Source organism: Ictidomys tridecemlineatus, chromosome 4, assembly GCF_052094955.1.
Source record: "Ictidomys tridecemlineatus isolate mIctTri1 chromosome 4, mIctTri1.hap1, whole genome shotgun sequence".
Taxonomy (NCBI): domain Eukaryota; kingdom Metazoa; phylum Chordata; class Mammalia; order Rodentia; family Sciuridae; genus Ictidomys; species Ictidomys tridecemlineatus.
In genome coordinates this window covers 175,003,501-175,015,843 of record NC_135480.1, presented here as the reverse complement: position 1 = coordinate 175,015,843, position 12,343 = coordinate 175,003,501, and the positions used below count along the sequence as shown (strand labels likewise).

At 41.2% G+C, this 12,343-nt stretch overlaps 1 protein-coding gene across 7 annotated transcripts in view; it reads left to right on the top strand.

Annotated features, from left to right (window-relative positions):
- Gne (glucosamine (UDP-N-acetyl)-2-epimerase/N-acetylmannosamine kinase) overlaps positions 1–12,343 on the top strand; it is a 77,273-nt gene that overhangs the window by 55,801 nt on the left and 9,129 nt on the right. For 5 of the 7 annotated variants that reach the window (XM_078047819.1, XM_078047818.1, XM_013359058.4 and 2 more), the window contains 5 exons: positions 443–572; positions 1,179–1,400; positions 4,031–4,213; positions 7,027–7,143; positions 8,472–11,357. In XM_078047819.1, the coding sequence (XP_077903945.1) occupies positions 443–572; positions 1,179–1,400; positions 4,031–4,213; positions 7,027–7,143; positions 8,472–8,707 (888 nt within the window). In that variant the 3' untranslated portion in view covers positions 8,708–11,357. Of the gene's footprint in view, positions 1–442; positions 573–1,178; positions 1,401–4,030; positions 4,214–7,026; positions 7,144–8,471; positions 11,358–12,343 lie in introns of those variants that run through there. The other 2 variants (XM_078047820.1, XM_078047821.1) reach the window with 1 other exon arrangement.

Here is a 12,343-nt window from a genome sequence, read left to right as displayed (position 1 = left end):
CTGTTTGGTCTTAAAACATCATAAAGCACAGTAATTTAAACAATGTGCTCAGCATGGAAATTTATCCTGAGTAAATAGGATAAATTGGTTTCAATTGCAAGGGATGATTAAAATTCAAGTAGGATAACTATTTAGTTGCCCTAGAATTTAAACAAAAAAATTGTGTCAATCAAAAAGTGTAAAATATGACCTTTTAGTGAATGAGATTCAGGTTAGCCAATGTTCACCTTAAGCTTAAAAAGGGGTCCATTTCATTGGCTGTGGAGTTGTTGCTTCAGCAACTTTGTATCAAGATGGATTCCCAAGAAAATACTTGGGCTTATTCCATGGCTGGAATCCAGTCATCTAAATTTGCATCTAAGTCATCCAAGCCTGTGGAATAGCACTGTGTGACAGGCTTCTTAGCTAAGTGAGATAGATCTTATTGTTTTTTCTTTTGTAGGGTGAAATAGTTAAGAAGTATACTCAGTTCAATCCCAAAACCTATGAAGAGAGAATTAATTTAATCCTACAGATGTGTGTAGAAGCTGCAGCAGAAGCTGTAAAACTGAATTGCAGAATTTTGGGAGTAGGTAAGATGGTAAATTACAAATCCAAGAAATATTCATCTTAATGTACAGTCTACTGAGTTCTGAATATCATGTCATGGTCTGCCTGTGTACAGATGGCTCTGGTCCTATCTGTATACCCAAAGCATGGTGACTTCCTGGGATGCTGACAAGTATTATGGGAGAAGCACTGATGGTTCTGTAAATCTGTGGGGAGCTATAGATTTACTGTCTAATATTTATAAAACTGTCTAATATTTCCTTGTAGTCCTTGGCAATGTTTGTATTGAGATCTTGGGTGAATTAATTGTGTGTATGTTAATTTTTTTTGTAATGCTGCTTTTATAATTTTTATTTCCTTGACACTACTGAGCTTCTCATCACTTGTGTTATACTGTTTAGTCACTTCTATATAAAGTAAAGTTGAATTTATATCACCTTGTTTCTTAGTGCAATAATATACTGCTGATGAAAACTTTTCCTTAAATAATGCTTATACATGCTAGGCAAGTAGCTGTACCAATAAGCTACATCACCAGCTCTAATTTGTGTTCTGAGCTGAGAAAGTTGGCATGCCTTCCTAAGATTGCTAATCAGAATTATTTTCCTTGTGTTTGTGGTGGAGCTTAGGCATTTCCACAGGTGGCCGTGTAAATCCTCAGGAAGGAATTGTGCTGCATTCAACCAAACTGATACAAGAATGGAACTCTGTGGATCTCAGGACCCCCCTCTCTGACACTTTGCATCTCCCCGTGTGGGTAGACAATGATGGCAATTGCGCTGCCATGGCAGAAAGGAAATTTGGCCAAGGAAAGGGACTGGAAAACTTTGTTACACTTATCACAGGCACAGGTAAGAGAGGAAGGGAAGGAGCTAGAATGTGTATTGGAACTAGTCTTCAACCTCTGCTAAGCAGTTACAACTCTGCCTTAGTCTTTGCTTCCAGCTTGAGTATGTCCTGAAGGTGAACCATAGGTGAGAGCTTAAGGCTTTCCCAGGTGTTTTCTAAGCATGTGCCCAGCGCTAGGCTTGCCTATGGCCTTCTAAATTTCTAGGAACTTGTCATACATAGTCAGAGTTCTTATTCCCCTAAACTTCTCATTCTTCAGCTTTTCCTCCTGGTTTTTTAGTCTATTACATGTCTCGACCGCTTTGTTCTAGGCACTAGAGACTAATACATTTTATCTTTAAATGCCTTCTACAAACACCTGTGTATAACTCCCCTCAGCATTGAACAGTTCCCAGTTAGGTGAGAGATAAGGAAGCTCTTGGAACTGGTCTTCCAGGGAACTACCAGCTAAGTCAAAACAACCACAATTTTTTGAGAACCAGTTGATTCTGCTTCCTCAGGTACTGGTATCTATATGCCAGAACTGGCAATGGGGCTGTTGTTCAAGGTCACTTCCAAGCTAGGGAGTGGGTGGGTCCAGGTTAAGTTAAATTAAAAATCAGACTTACTGAGATAAACTGTTTTCCTTCTTCCTTTCCATGCTGTAAATCTTTGGTTAAGTTTCAGGAGTTGTAAAACAAGTTGATTCTGACAGCCTTGCCCCCTTATTCATTGCTTAAGTGGCAGGATGGATTTTTGAAGTTCCCTACTTTTGTCATTTTCATTGATGTCCAAATTTGGTTTTCCTGTTTTATTTTTAATTTTATTTTTATTGTATATATTTAAGGAGAACAATTTTATTTTTTTAAATGAGGAAAGTAGATTCATCTAATGAAGTAGTTAGGTTAGAATATGCCTAATCTTAACACTTGTGTGTGCTTAAACTCTGCACTATATTACCTCTCCCTTTGAGGTCATGCACTTTAGCTCATATAGTTCCTCCCTTTTCTTGGATGTGGTTTTAGCTAACTTGGATACCATTTCCTAGTTCAGAGTAGTTAACAAGCTGTAAATCAGAGGGGTGGTGACAGATGGAAGGACAGCAATTAAAAGCAGAGCTTTCTAAGCTAAGATCCCCATATTCCTTAATAATTCCTAAATTCCATTCGAAAGAGGATTGTTTATATTCATAACATTTGAATTGAATTTTTAGTTATAGCATCATCAAGAAGAGACAAAACCAGGGGCCAGGGTTGTGGCTCAGTGGTTGAGTGCTTGCCTAACATGCGTGAGGCACTGGGTTTGATCCCCGCCACCACATAAAAAAAAATAAATAAAAACAAATAAAATAAAGGTTAAGAGAGACAAAATCATATTCATATTCTCTGCTTCAGAGAAGCAGGTGATGTGTGATATATTTTGGAATTTTTTTAATATTTATTTTTCTATTTATAGGTGGACACAATGTCTTATTTTACTTTATGTGGTGCTGAGGATCGAGTCCAGTGCCTCACACATGCTAGACGGGCACTCTACCTCTGACTCACAACCCCAGCCTACGTTTTTTTGATTTTTTTCTTTTTTCTGAGGATCCTTGTATGCACTCAGGTCCTTGTGCATGCAAGGCTGAGCTATGTCCAACTGAGCTATGTCCCCAGCCCTATTTTGGATTGTTTTATCTTGGCTTTCCTCAGAGCAAAAGCATGAGTTGGGTATAGTGGTGGCACATACCTGTAATCCCAAGTACTCAGGAGGCTAAGGAAGGAGGATCACAAGTTTGAGGCCAGCCTCAGCAACTTAGTAAAGCCCTATCTCAAAAAATAATAAGGAGGGCTGGGGATGTGGCTCAAGCGGTAGCGCGCTCTCCTGGCATGCGTGCGGCCAGGTTCGATCCTCAGCACCACATACCAACAAAGATGTTGTGTCTGCCGAGAACTGAAAAATAAATATTAAAAAAAATTCCCTCTCTCTCTCTCTCCTCTTTCTTTGAAAAAAAAAATAATAAGGACTTGGGATGTATTTGAGTAGCAGAACACCCTAGGTTCCATCCCCGTACTGGGGTTAGGGGAGAAGCAGATTCTGATAACAACCATTTGGGTATAGGTATTTTCTTTAGGAGATGAACCTGAGAAGCAGGAGGGAGTGGGAAAAGTGAAACACAGTAGGAGAAAAGCCATTAAAGGAAGCATTATCAAAGTGGCCTTAAGGGCAGTGGGGGTTGAAATCTCCCACACCTGAAAAAGCCTATAGAGCAGAGTGCAGAATTGTCTACTTGTGAATGCTGGCTCCCATCTCACCTGGTGAGGGCTGCCTCTTGGCACTGTGCCTTCATGGCTGAGTGGGCTCTTACTGTAGTGTGGGAGGTGGCCATGGTGTGCAGAGATAGGCAGCGTGTGCTTGAAGGGGGTAAGCCATCAATACTAGGTGAGCCAGGTGCCCTGAACGGTCTGCCATAGCTGTTTGAAACTGGAGTGAACCAAGCAGATGTGACACAGGTATCCAAAGATCTGCTAAAAATATTTCCTTTCAAAATGCTACCAAATAAAGTTTTGGTGCAATACTACATTTCAACTGTCTAAAAAAGCAAGCATTGGAAAACTTTGCTAAACCATTGAGGCATTGCCACATCATAGATTTTTGTCTCTTAATGCAGGAATTGGTGGTGGGATCATCCATCAGCATGAATTGATCCATGGAAGCTCCTTCTGTGCTGCAGAACTTGGCCACCTTGTTGTGTCTCTGGATGGGCCCGACTGTTCTTGCGGAAGCCATGGATGCATTGAAGCATATGCTTCCGGAATGGCCTTGCAGCGGGAAGCCAAAAAGCTACATGATGGTTGGTATCTTTCCCCTTAGGGATTAAGTAACCAAATAGTAGACAAGTATCCAAAGAGCCGAAAACTGAAGCCAGGACTTTTAACCTTTTCACTTCCTAGAGGAAGAGCAGGGCTCCCTCCTGATGTTCCACTGATGCTTGGCTCTGACCCAAATTAACACTCTCCCTCTCTGGGGGTAGAGGTGGACAGGGGCCTAGAGGTCTAAGACATAAGGGATGATTTCTTTTAGTTTTGTTTCAGCCATTAGCACAGGGCGGGTACATTTTAATTAAGCAAAAAATGAACATCTTTCAGTTTTTGAACTGAGAGATCTCTTTGAATTACAGCTGTTTCTAGACATGTTATGCAAGTCAGGATGGACAGATTCAATTAATGTCATTATTACATATTGTGCTAAAGCCACTGAGCATAAAGGCCAAGGAACACAAATGCAAGTAAGCAGGACACTGCAAGTACCACTTAACTCTCTGCACAGGGAGGGAGTGCCAGGTGCCTTCCTGGGAGTTGAACATCAGAACCAAAGAGTTAATCAAGCAAGTGTGGATGGTCAGGGGAGCTCTTCTAGGCATGAAAACAGTGGCGTGGGTGCATAAAGGGCAAGACTTGGCGTAGTGTAGCAGGAGAAAAGCCATTAACAAATAGTATAGGAAAGACGCAGACAGATCTGAATTTTAGATTCTTCACTAAACTCCTAACTTAGCAGTTGAACAGAGGATGGCTTTAGGTGGGACAGTTCTGGAGTGACTTTCAGTTTTCTGGTTGGACAGCTCAGGGGTGGGAATGTTGACTTGGTATAGGCATATTAGAATACCGAAGTCAAACGTGTTCAGAAGTGGGTCAGCAAGGCAAAAAATTATTCTGCAGAAGGGTGAGCCCTCAGAGGGAATCAGGAGAGCAGGCACACCAGGACAGCCAGTCCACCTGCTTTTATCCCTAATATCCCTCTTGCCCCTATTGGAGGAGGGAGGTTATGATCTATAGGATTAGCTATTTTTAAAATTGGGGCAAGCAAAGGGAAGGACTGTAGTTAAAAATGCCTACAATTGGATCCAATTAAGGCTGAATACTATATTCTGAAAATGGACAAGATGATGGTTGGGTACCTGGAGGACATCCAGGTAGAAATGCTTACGAGGCACTCAGGACAAAGCTAGAAAGAGGGACTGGAAATCGTCAATATGGAGGTGGTAGTTAAGCCTATGAATGAGACCAGGGAATGAGGCAAGCCAGAGTCAAGGATGGAATGCCGAGCAGCATCAGCATTGGAGGGGCAGGGAGAGAGGCATGGGGGTGGGGGGAGCCAGAAAAGGGAAAACTTCATAGAACCAACCAAAAAAACGAGTGTTTCAGAGGGTGTAGTCAGTAATGTTAAGTGCTACTTATGAGAATTTTGATAAAGTTCATTGGCTATGGCCACAAGGACATCATTTGATGCCCTTACAACTGTGTTCATGTTTGAATGTTGGGTTTCATTTTCTCCCTAGAGAGCCTGTTTAAATGATTTTTTTCCCCTGGTGAGGGTGAAACTTCCCTACCACAGATGTATTTTTTATGTTCCACATGTATTTCTATACTTTATACATAAAATGAGGGAAGCCAAAAAGCTACATGATGGTTGGTATCTTTTTTTGCTTCAGAACCAATCTGTAAGCATGTACTGGTGGGACAGAAACCATGGGAATGGAAGTAAAGGTTTGGAATGTAGGAGAACAGGTGTGGAGTACCAGCCATAGAGTCTCTGAACAGGTGGGAAGAAATGAGTTGCAAAGCCAGGTAGATGGCAAGAACAAAAATGTGCAAGCACTGATTGATTTGTAGGTGGGGGCAGACAAGTACAGGAATCCAGCCTGGTGGCATCTTTTATCAGAGAAGTAAGTAGTGTGGAAATGTATTGGTGAAGGTATAGAAGAAAAATGAGAAAGTGAGAACTAGTAACTTCGAGGCTCAGGAAAGATAGGAGAAATCCGTTGGTATCTAGGTAGTCGTCTGCATGATTGGGGATTTTCTTCCTTCAGAGCCTAGAATAATAGATTGGGCTGGAGATTGATCTGGATTGGTGACTGGCAGAAAGATAAAGACTACAAGTAATAGAAATCTCTACTGTTTATTTAGCATTTACTCTAGCCAGCATTGTTAAGTACTTAATAATCCATTATCTCATTTGATCTCTGAAATGACCCTAGGTACTACTGCCCCAGTATTCTAGAAGGGAGGAATATATAGTGATGAAGTGACATGGGGAGGTCTATGCAGTTAGTAGTGGCAGAGCTGGAACCGCACCCAGGCCTGACTGCTCTGCAGTTGCTGTGCCATGCTACCCTAGAACATTGGGCACTGAAGTAGTGTGGCACTGCGTCTGGGGTAGATGAGGATGGAACTGAATTAAGGAGCCTGATCATTTGTGGGGACAGAATACTTTAAAGACTCCAGTATTTAGAAGTGAAAAGCAAGGGAGCCAGAGGGCTAGAAGACTGTCATCACATTTGAGATTTTTCCCAGCTATAGAAGTTTTGGATTATGTATAGCCAGTTATCAAGAGGGCAGCAAAGGCTTTGGGGGGGGCAATATATATGGATGTTTATGAATAATAAAGTTTTGCATAATGTGTCCACGGGGCTGGGAATTGAACTCAGGGCCTTGTGCATACTAGGCAAGTGCTCTACTACTGAGCTTCATCTTCAGCCCTGCGACTATAAACAGAAAGCACCTCACTCGGGGCTTGCTGCCCATAAGCACATAAGCTTGGCCTCTCCCCAGGGCTGCCCACAGCTCACTAACAACTGCTTCTCCTCACTCTCTTCACTCGGCTCAGAGGACCTGCTCTTGGTGGAAGGGATGTCAGTGCCAAAAGATGAAGCCGTGGGTGCACTCCACCTCATCCAAGCTGCGAAACTTGGCAATGCGAAGGCCCAGAGCATCTTAAGAACAGGTGAGCCAATGGCTCCAGGCAGCCATGCCACAGGGAGTATTCTCAGACACCAAGGCTCTGGCAGAGAACACAGTTTCCCTCAGGGAACCAGTATTCTGCATTCTGTTCAGAGGTACTTTTCCTATTTTCTGAGGAGGAAAAAAAAAAAGAAATGTATTAAAGGCATTTGCCAGCAGCAGTACTTTTATAAATAGGTGTTTGGTTTTACAATTTTGATAATACTATAGGATAGAGAAATATCAAAGAGCAGTAAGAAAAAGTATTACTTTAAAATTTTACCATTCAGAGATACCAATTATTAGTATTTCTTTTGAGCCTTTCTATTCCTTTTCTGTTCATTTTTTATATAGTTGAGATTATATTCTACAGTATATACCATTTTATACTTCTTTTGGAGACTCATTTTTCACTTCAAGAAATCACATGATTTGGGCTGGGGTTGTGACTCAGTAGCAGAGTGCTTGCCTAGCATGTGTGAGGCACTGGGTTTGATTCTCAGCACCACATATAAATAAATAAATAAATAAAGGTCCATTGACAACTAAAAAATATTAAAAAAAAAAAGACATCACATGATAGTTTTCATATTAAGAATAAGTCACAGGGCTGGGGGCAGTGGCACACACCTGTAATCCCAGCAGCTCCGGAGGCTGAGGCAGGAGGATCGTGAGTTCAAAGCCAGCCTTAGCAACAATGAGGCACTAAGCAACTCAGTGAGAACCTGTCTCTAAATAAAATACAAAATAGGGCTGGGATGGGGCTCAGAGGTTGAGTGCCCCTGAGTTTAATCCCCCATACCAAAAGGAATATATTAAAAATAAATAAATAAATAAATCATGGGGAGTAGGGATATAGCCCAGTTGGTAGAGTGCTTGCCTTGCATGCACAAGGCCCTGGGTTCAATCCCCAGCACCACATTAAAAAAAAAAAAAAATCATGAGCAGGGTACAGTGGCACATGCCTTTGAAGCTAGCAACTCGGGAGATTAAGGCAGAAGGACTGCAAATTCAAGGCCAGCCTCAGCAACTTAGACTCTGTCTCAACAACAACAACAAAAAGAATAAATCATGGCACACACCTATATTTCCAGCTACTTGGGTGGCTGAGGCAGGAGGATCAGTTGAGCCCTGGAGTTCAGAGCCAGCCTGGGCCACATAACAAATCTCTTGTCTCTTAAAAAAAGAAAAATTCATGAACAGCTATTAAAATATTGCTCCCCATTACTTAGAATGAATATACTTTACCATTACTGGCCACTGGCTCTTTCCTACCTTCTTCCTTGGTGTTTTTAGTTTAGTACCCCAAAACTCATTTTTGTTTTCCTGTAGCTGGAACAGCTCTTGGTCTTGGGGTTGTGAACATCCTCCACACCATGAATCCTTCCCTCGTGATCCTCTCTGGAGTACTGGCCAGTCACTATATCCACATCGTCAAGGACGTCATTCGCCAGCAAGCCTTGTCCTCGGTGCAGGATGTGGATGTGGTGGTTTCAGATTTAGTTGACCCTGCCCTGCTCGGTGCTGCCAGCATGGTTCTGGACTATACAACTCGAAGGATCCACTAGATTCCCAGGAGTGGACATGGGCCGAGACTCAAGAACTTCTTAGTGGAATCAAGTTCTTCTCTTTTAGATGAACATTTCTTACACAGCAAATTTAGTATTTTATTGCAGCTGACACTGGCAGAGAGTGCTTTTGCTTTTCGTCTCTTTTAAATTTACCTTTTTGTGCCCATTTTTGTAGATGCTGCTCTTTCTGATGTTTTCCTTCTAGGGGTCATTTTAGGAGAAGCCTGTAAGTTCCAATCACAACCTCTTGTGCTAAAAGGGGCTACAATAATAGACCAGGAAGCCTTAGAACTCTGCTTACTAATGTACCACCCAGACCTTGCAGACCTACTTTGGATGAGAGCTTCATATGTGTGGGTTAATAACTCTTTATCTAACCCCAGACTTGGAGAATAGAAAGGGATCCAGTCAGGGAACAGAAGAGTCTTACCGGGAAAAGCTTACCTGAACTTTTTAAATATAGCTTTGTTGAAGTATTTTTTAAAGTGTACAATTTGATAAGCTTTGTCTTATGTATATACTTATGAAACGATCACCACAATAAAGACACTGGACATGGTGGGCGAGGTGGTACACACCTGTAATCCCAGCCCTCAGGAGGCTGAGGGAAGAGGCTTGCAGGTTTGAAGCCAGCCTTGGGCAAGAGATTCTTGCCTGTCTCAAAGTTTTTTTTTTTAAGTGGTAGAGCACTTTTCTAGTATGTGCCAGGCCCTGGGTACAATTCCCACTACAGAAAAAAAAAAAAACCAAAAAACCCCATAGACATTGGACATCACCTCCAAATGTTTTTGCTGAAAGATGTTGTTATACTAGCAGCACTTATAGGAGCTTGATTTAGACCAGGGATCTGGGCTGAGGGTGTAGCTCAGTGGTAGTACTCAGTAGTGCTCTTGCCTAGCAATGTGTAAGGCCCTGAGTTTGATTCCCAGCACTGCAAAAACAAAGAAACAAAAGACCAGAGGTCTGGCTTTAGTGACCTTGTCTTCATCTTCTTAGAGACCACTAAGAAGCCACTAGGACTTAAGAGCCTCTGAAAGGAGATTATCCCCAAAAGGATCTTTGCTCCTGACAGCAAATAATTCTTTTGGTAGCTTTTCACACGGTTTTGCATATGACCCCCAAGTGTCTATGAAGGCAGTGTTTATAGGTGCAGCTCCTACAGCCCAGAGCCATGAACCCAGATTTTGACTAAGAACCTGTGGAAAATTACAAAAGTACAAAATGTAAATGAATGAAAAAATATCAACCTGTAAGAAATACTTCCAGCCACCACACTTATTAAGTTCCTATTGTGTATCAAGTTCTGAACTAGGTGCTTCATATGTATTATTCTAAATCCTTACAACCTGTGAAGTGGGTATTTGAATTCCCATTCTGTAGAACCCAAAACTTAGTGTTTTTAAGTGATATTATCTAAAACCATGGAGTTAGTGAATCTTTTTTTTTTTTTTTTTTTTTTGGTGGTGCTGGAGATTGAACCGAGGGCCTTGTACGTGCATGGCAAACACTCTACCAACTGAGCTATATATCCCCAGCCCCCCAGTTAGTGAATCTTAGATATAAGCTTGATAAGGTTTGATCCCAGGTCCTGGTGTCTTTTTTTGCTAAGTTGCACAACTTCTCATTTCAAAATGCTGATATATTTTTTTGTTTTTAGTTGTAGATGGACATAATACCTTTATTTTATTTTTATGTGGTCCTGAGGATCGAACCCAGTGTCTCCCACATGCTAGGCAAGCGCTCTACCACTGAGCTACAACCCCAGTGGTTATCAAAAGCTTTAATAAGAATACCTGATTTGCAAATGACTGTTTATTGTTTTTTTTTCCTTTACCACTGAGCTATATCCCCAGCCTTTTTATTTTTGAGAACAGATCTTAACTAGGTTGCTGAGATTGGCCTCAAACTTGTGATCCTCTGGCCTTAGCCTCCCGAGTTGGTGGGATTAGAGGCATGCACCACTGAGCCTGGCTCGATTCGTTCTTGACCCTCTCAGTTGTGAATTTAATAAAATATTCCTCTCTGCTCTGAAAATCTCGCCAGTACAGTATTTGGTCTAGTGACAGGATTTTATGAGTACTTGTAGATAATCTAAAAAAACATGCATATATTTTTCAGATTGTTTTTTATTTTAGAAAAGCCTGAAAGTTTCTACAATGTATTGCTTCAGTAACAAAATACAAACAAAACCAAGGAGTCAATATCACATTTGAAAAACTTCCTCCCTGGTGGGTTGATGTGAAAAAGATAGCTTGGCTGATTCCTAGAACTCTATACCAGCCCTTAAATAATCTCCAGGGCCTGGTTACTGTTCAGACATTCCAGGGTGGCTCGGGCGCATCAATGTCTGGGTGAGATGGTGTGCCGCAAAGGGGACATCAGTGTTTCTTGGTTAAACCATGATCAGTGAACACCAAACAACTGCACTGCTACAAAGTTTCATGCCAAATATTTGAAAGGATGGTACTGAATCAAAAACCAAATCTTTTAAGTCTTTATTAAATTCATGGAAAGACTAATATATTCTGACATAAATTATTACATGTTTAAATAATCACATCTTAATTTATTTTAATGTATATATTTTTATGTTACTGTTCTGAGTGAAATTCTAAGGAAGAAATACATTTCTTTGTTGAAATCTTAACGATTGTGTTGTTTTGTTCTTAACTCACTAGCCAAAAGCATTTCCTTCCTAGAAGAGACTTATACTGTTGCTTTTTTTTTAAGCTTATATAACTTAAAGCAACTAATATTGTTTTCTGAACAACAACAAAAAGCCTATTAATAGAAAGCATTATTATATAACATTTAAAAGTTGACATAAAAAAGCAAAGTTGCACACGGGCACAGTGGTGCATGCCTGTAATCACAGTGAGTTGGGAGACTGAGGTAGGAGGATCACAAGTTTGAGGTCAGCCTAGGCAATTTAGTGAGACCCTGTCTCATAATAAAAAGAACTGGGAGTAAGCTCAATGTTAAAAGTGCACGGGGTTCAATCCTCAGTACTAGGAAAAAATTAAAAAGCAAAGTTGCCCTGATAAAGAGGTTGGCAAGTAAACGTTGAACACCCACTTGAATCTCCCCATGCCAGCTACACAGGCATTAGAAACAACTCATGATCTCAGTGCAACATTTAAAAGATCTGAACCAACAGTAACTGTTTTCTCTCATGGTTCTGTGGGTTGGGAACTTGCGAAAGGCTTTGCTAGGTAGGTCTGGCTGAGTGGCCTGCACCTGTAGTTAAGACGGGCTGCAGCTAGAATAGTGGGCTGGGCTGCTGGATATCTAGAAACTGGCCAGGCATTTCTCTTTGCAAACAGTTATGGGGTCTCTCAAGTGGTCTTTCTAGGCATACTTTGGGCTTCACAGTGGTAAAGATTTTTTTATAGTGGCTGAGGGCTCCCAGTTAGTGTGTTCCAAATCAGCCATAAGCTGCATTACCTTTTACGATAGCCTGGGAAGTCATAAAGCATCACTTTTGTCATTATCCAATTACCTCTTGATCTGTACAATGGCACAGATTTTGTTTACTTTTTATTTTATTGTATTTTGGGTACTGGAGATTGAATGCAGGAGTGCTTTACCACTGAGCTACATCCCCAGCCCTTTTTGAGACAGGGTCTCACTAAG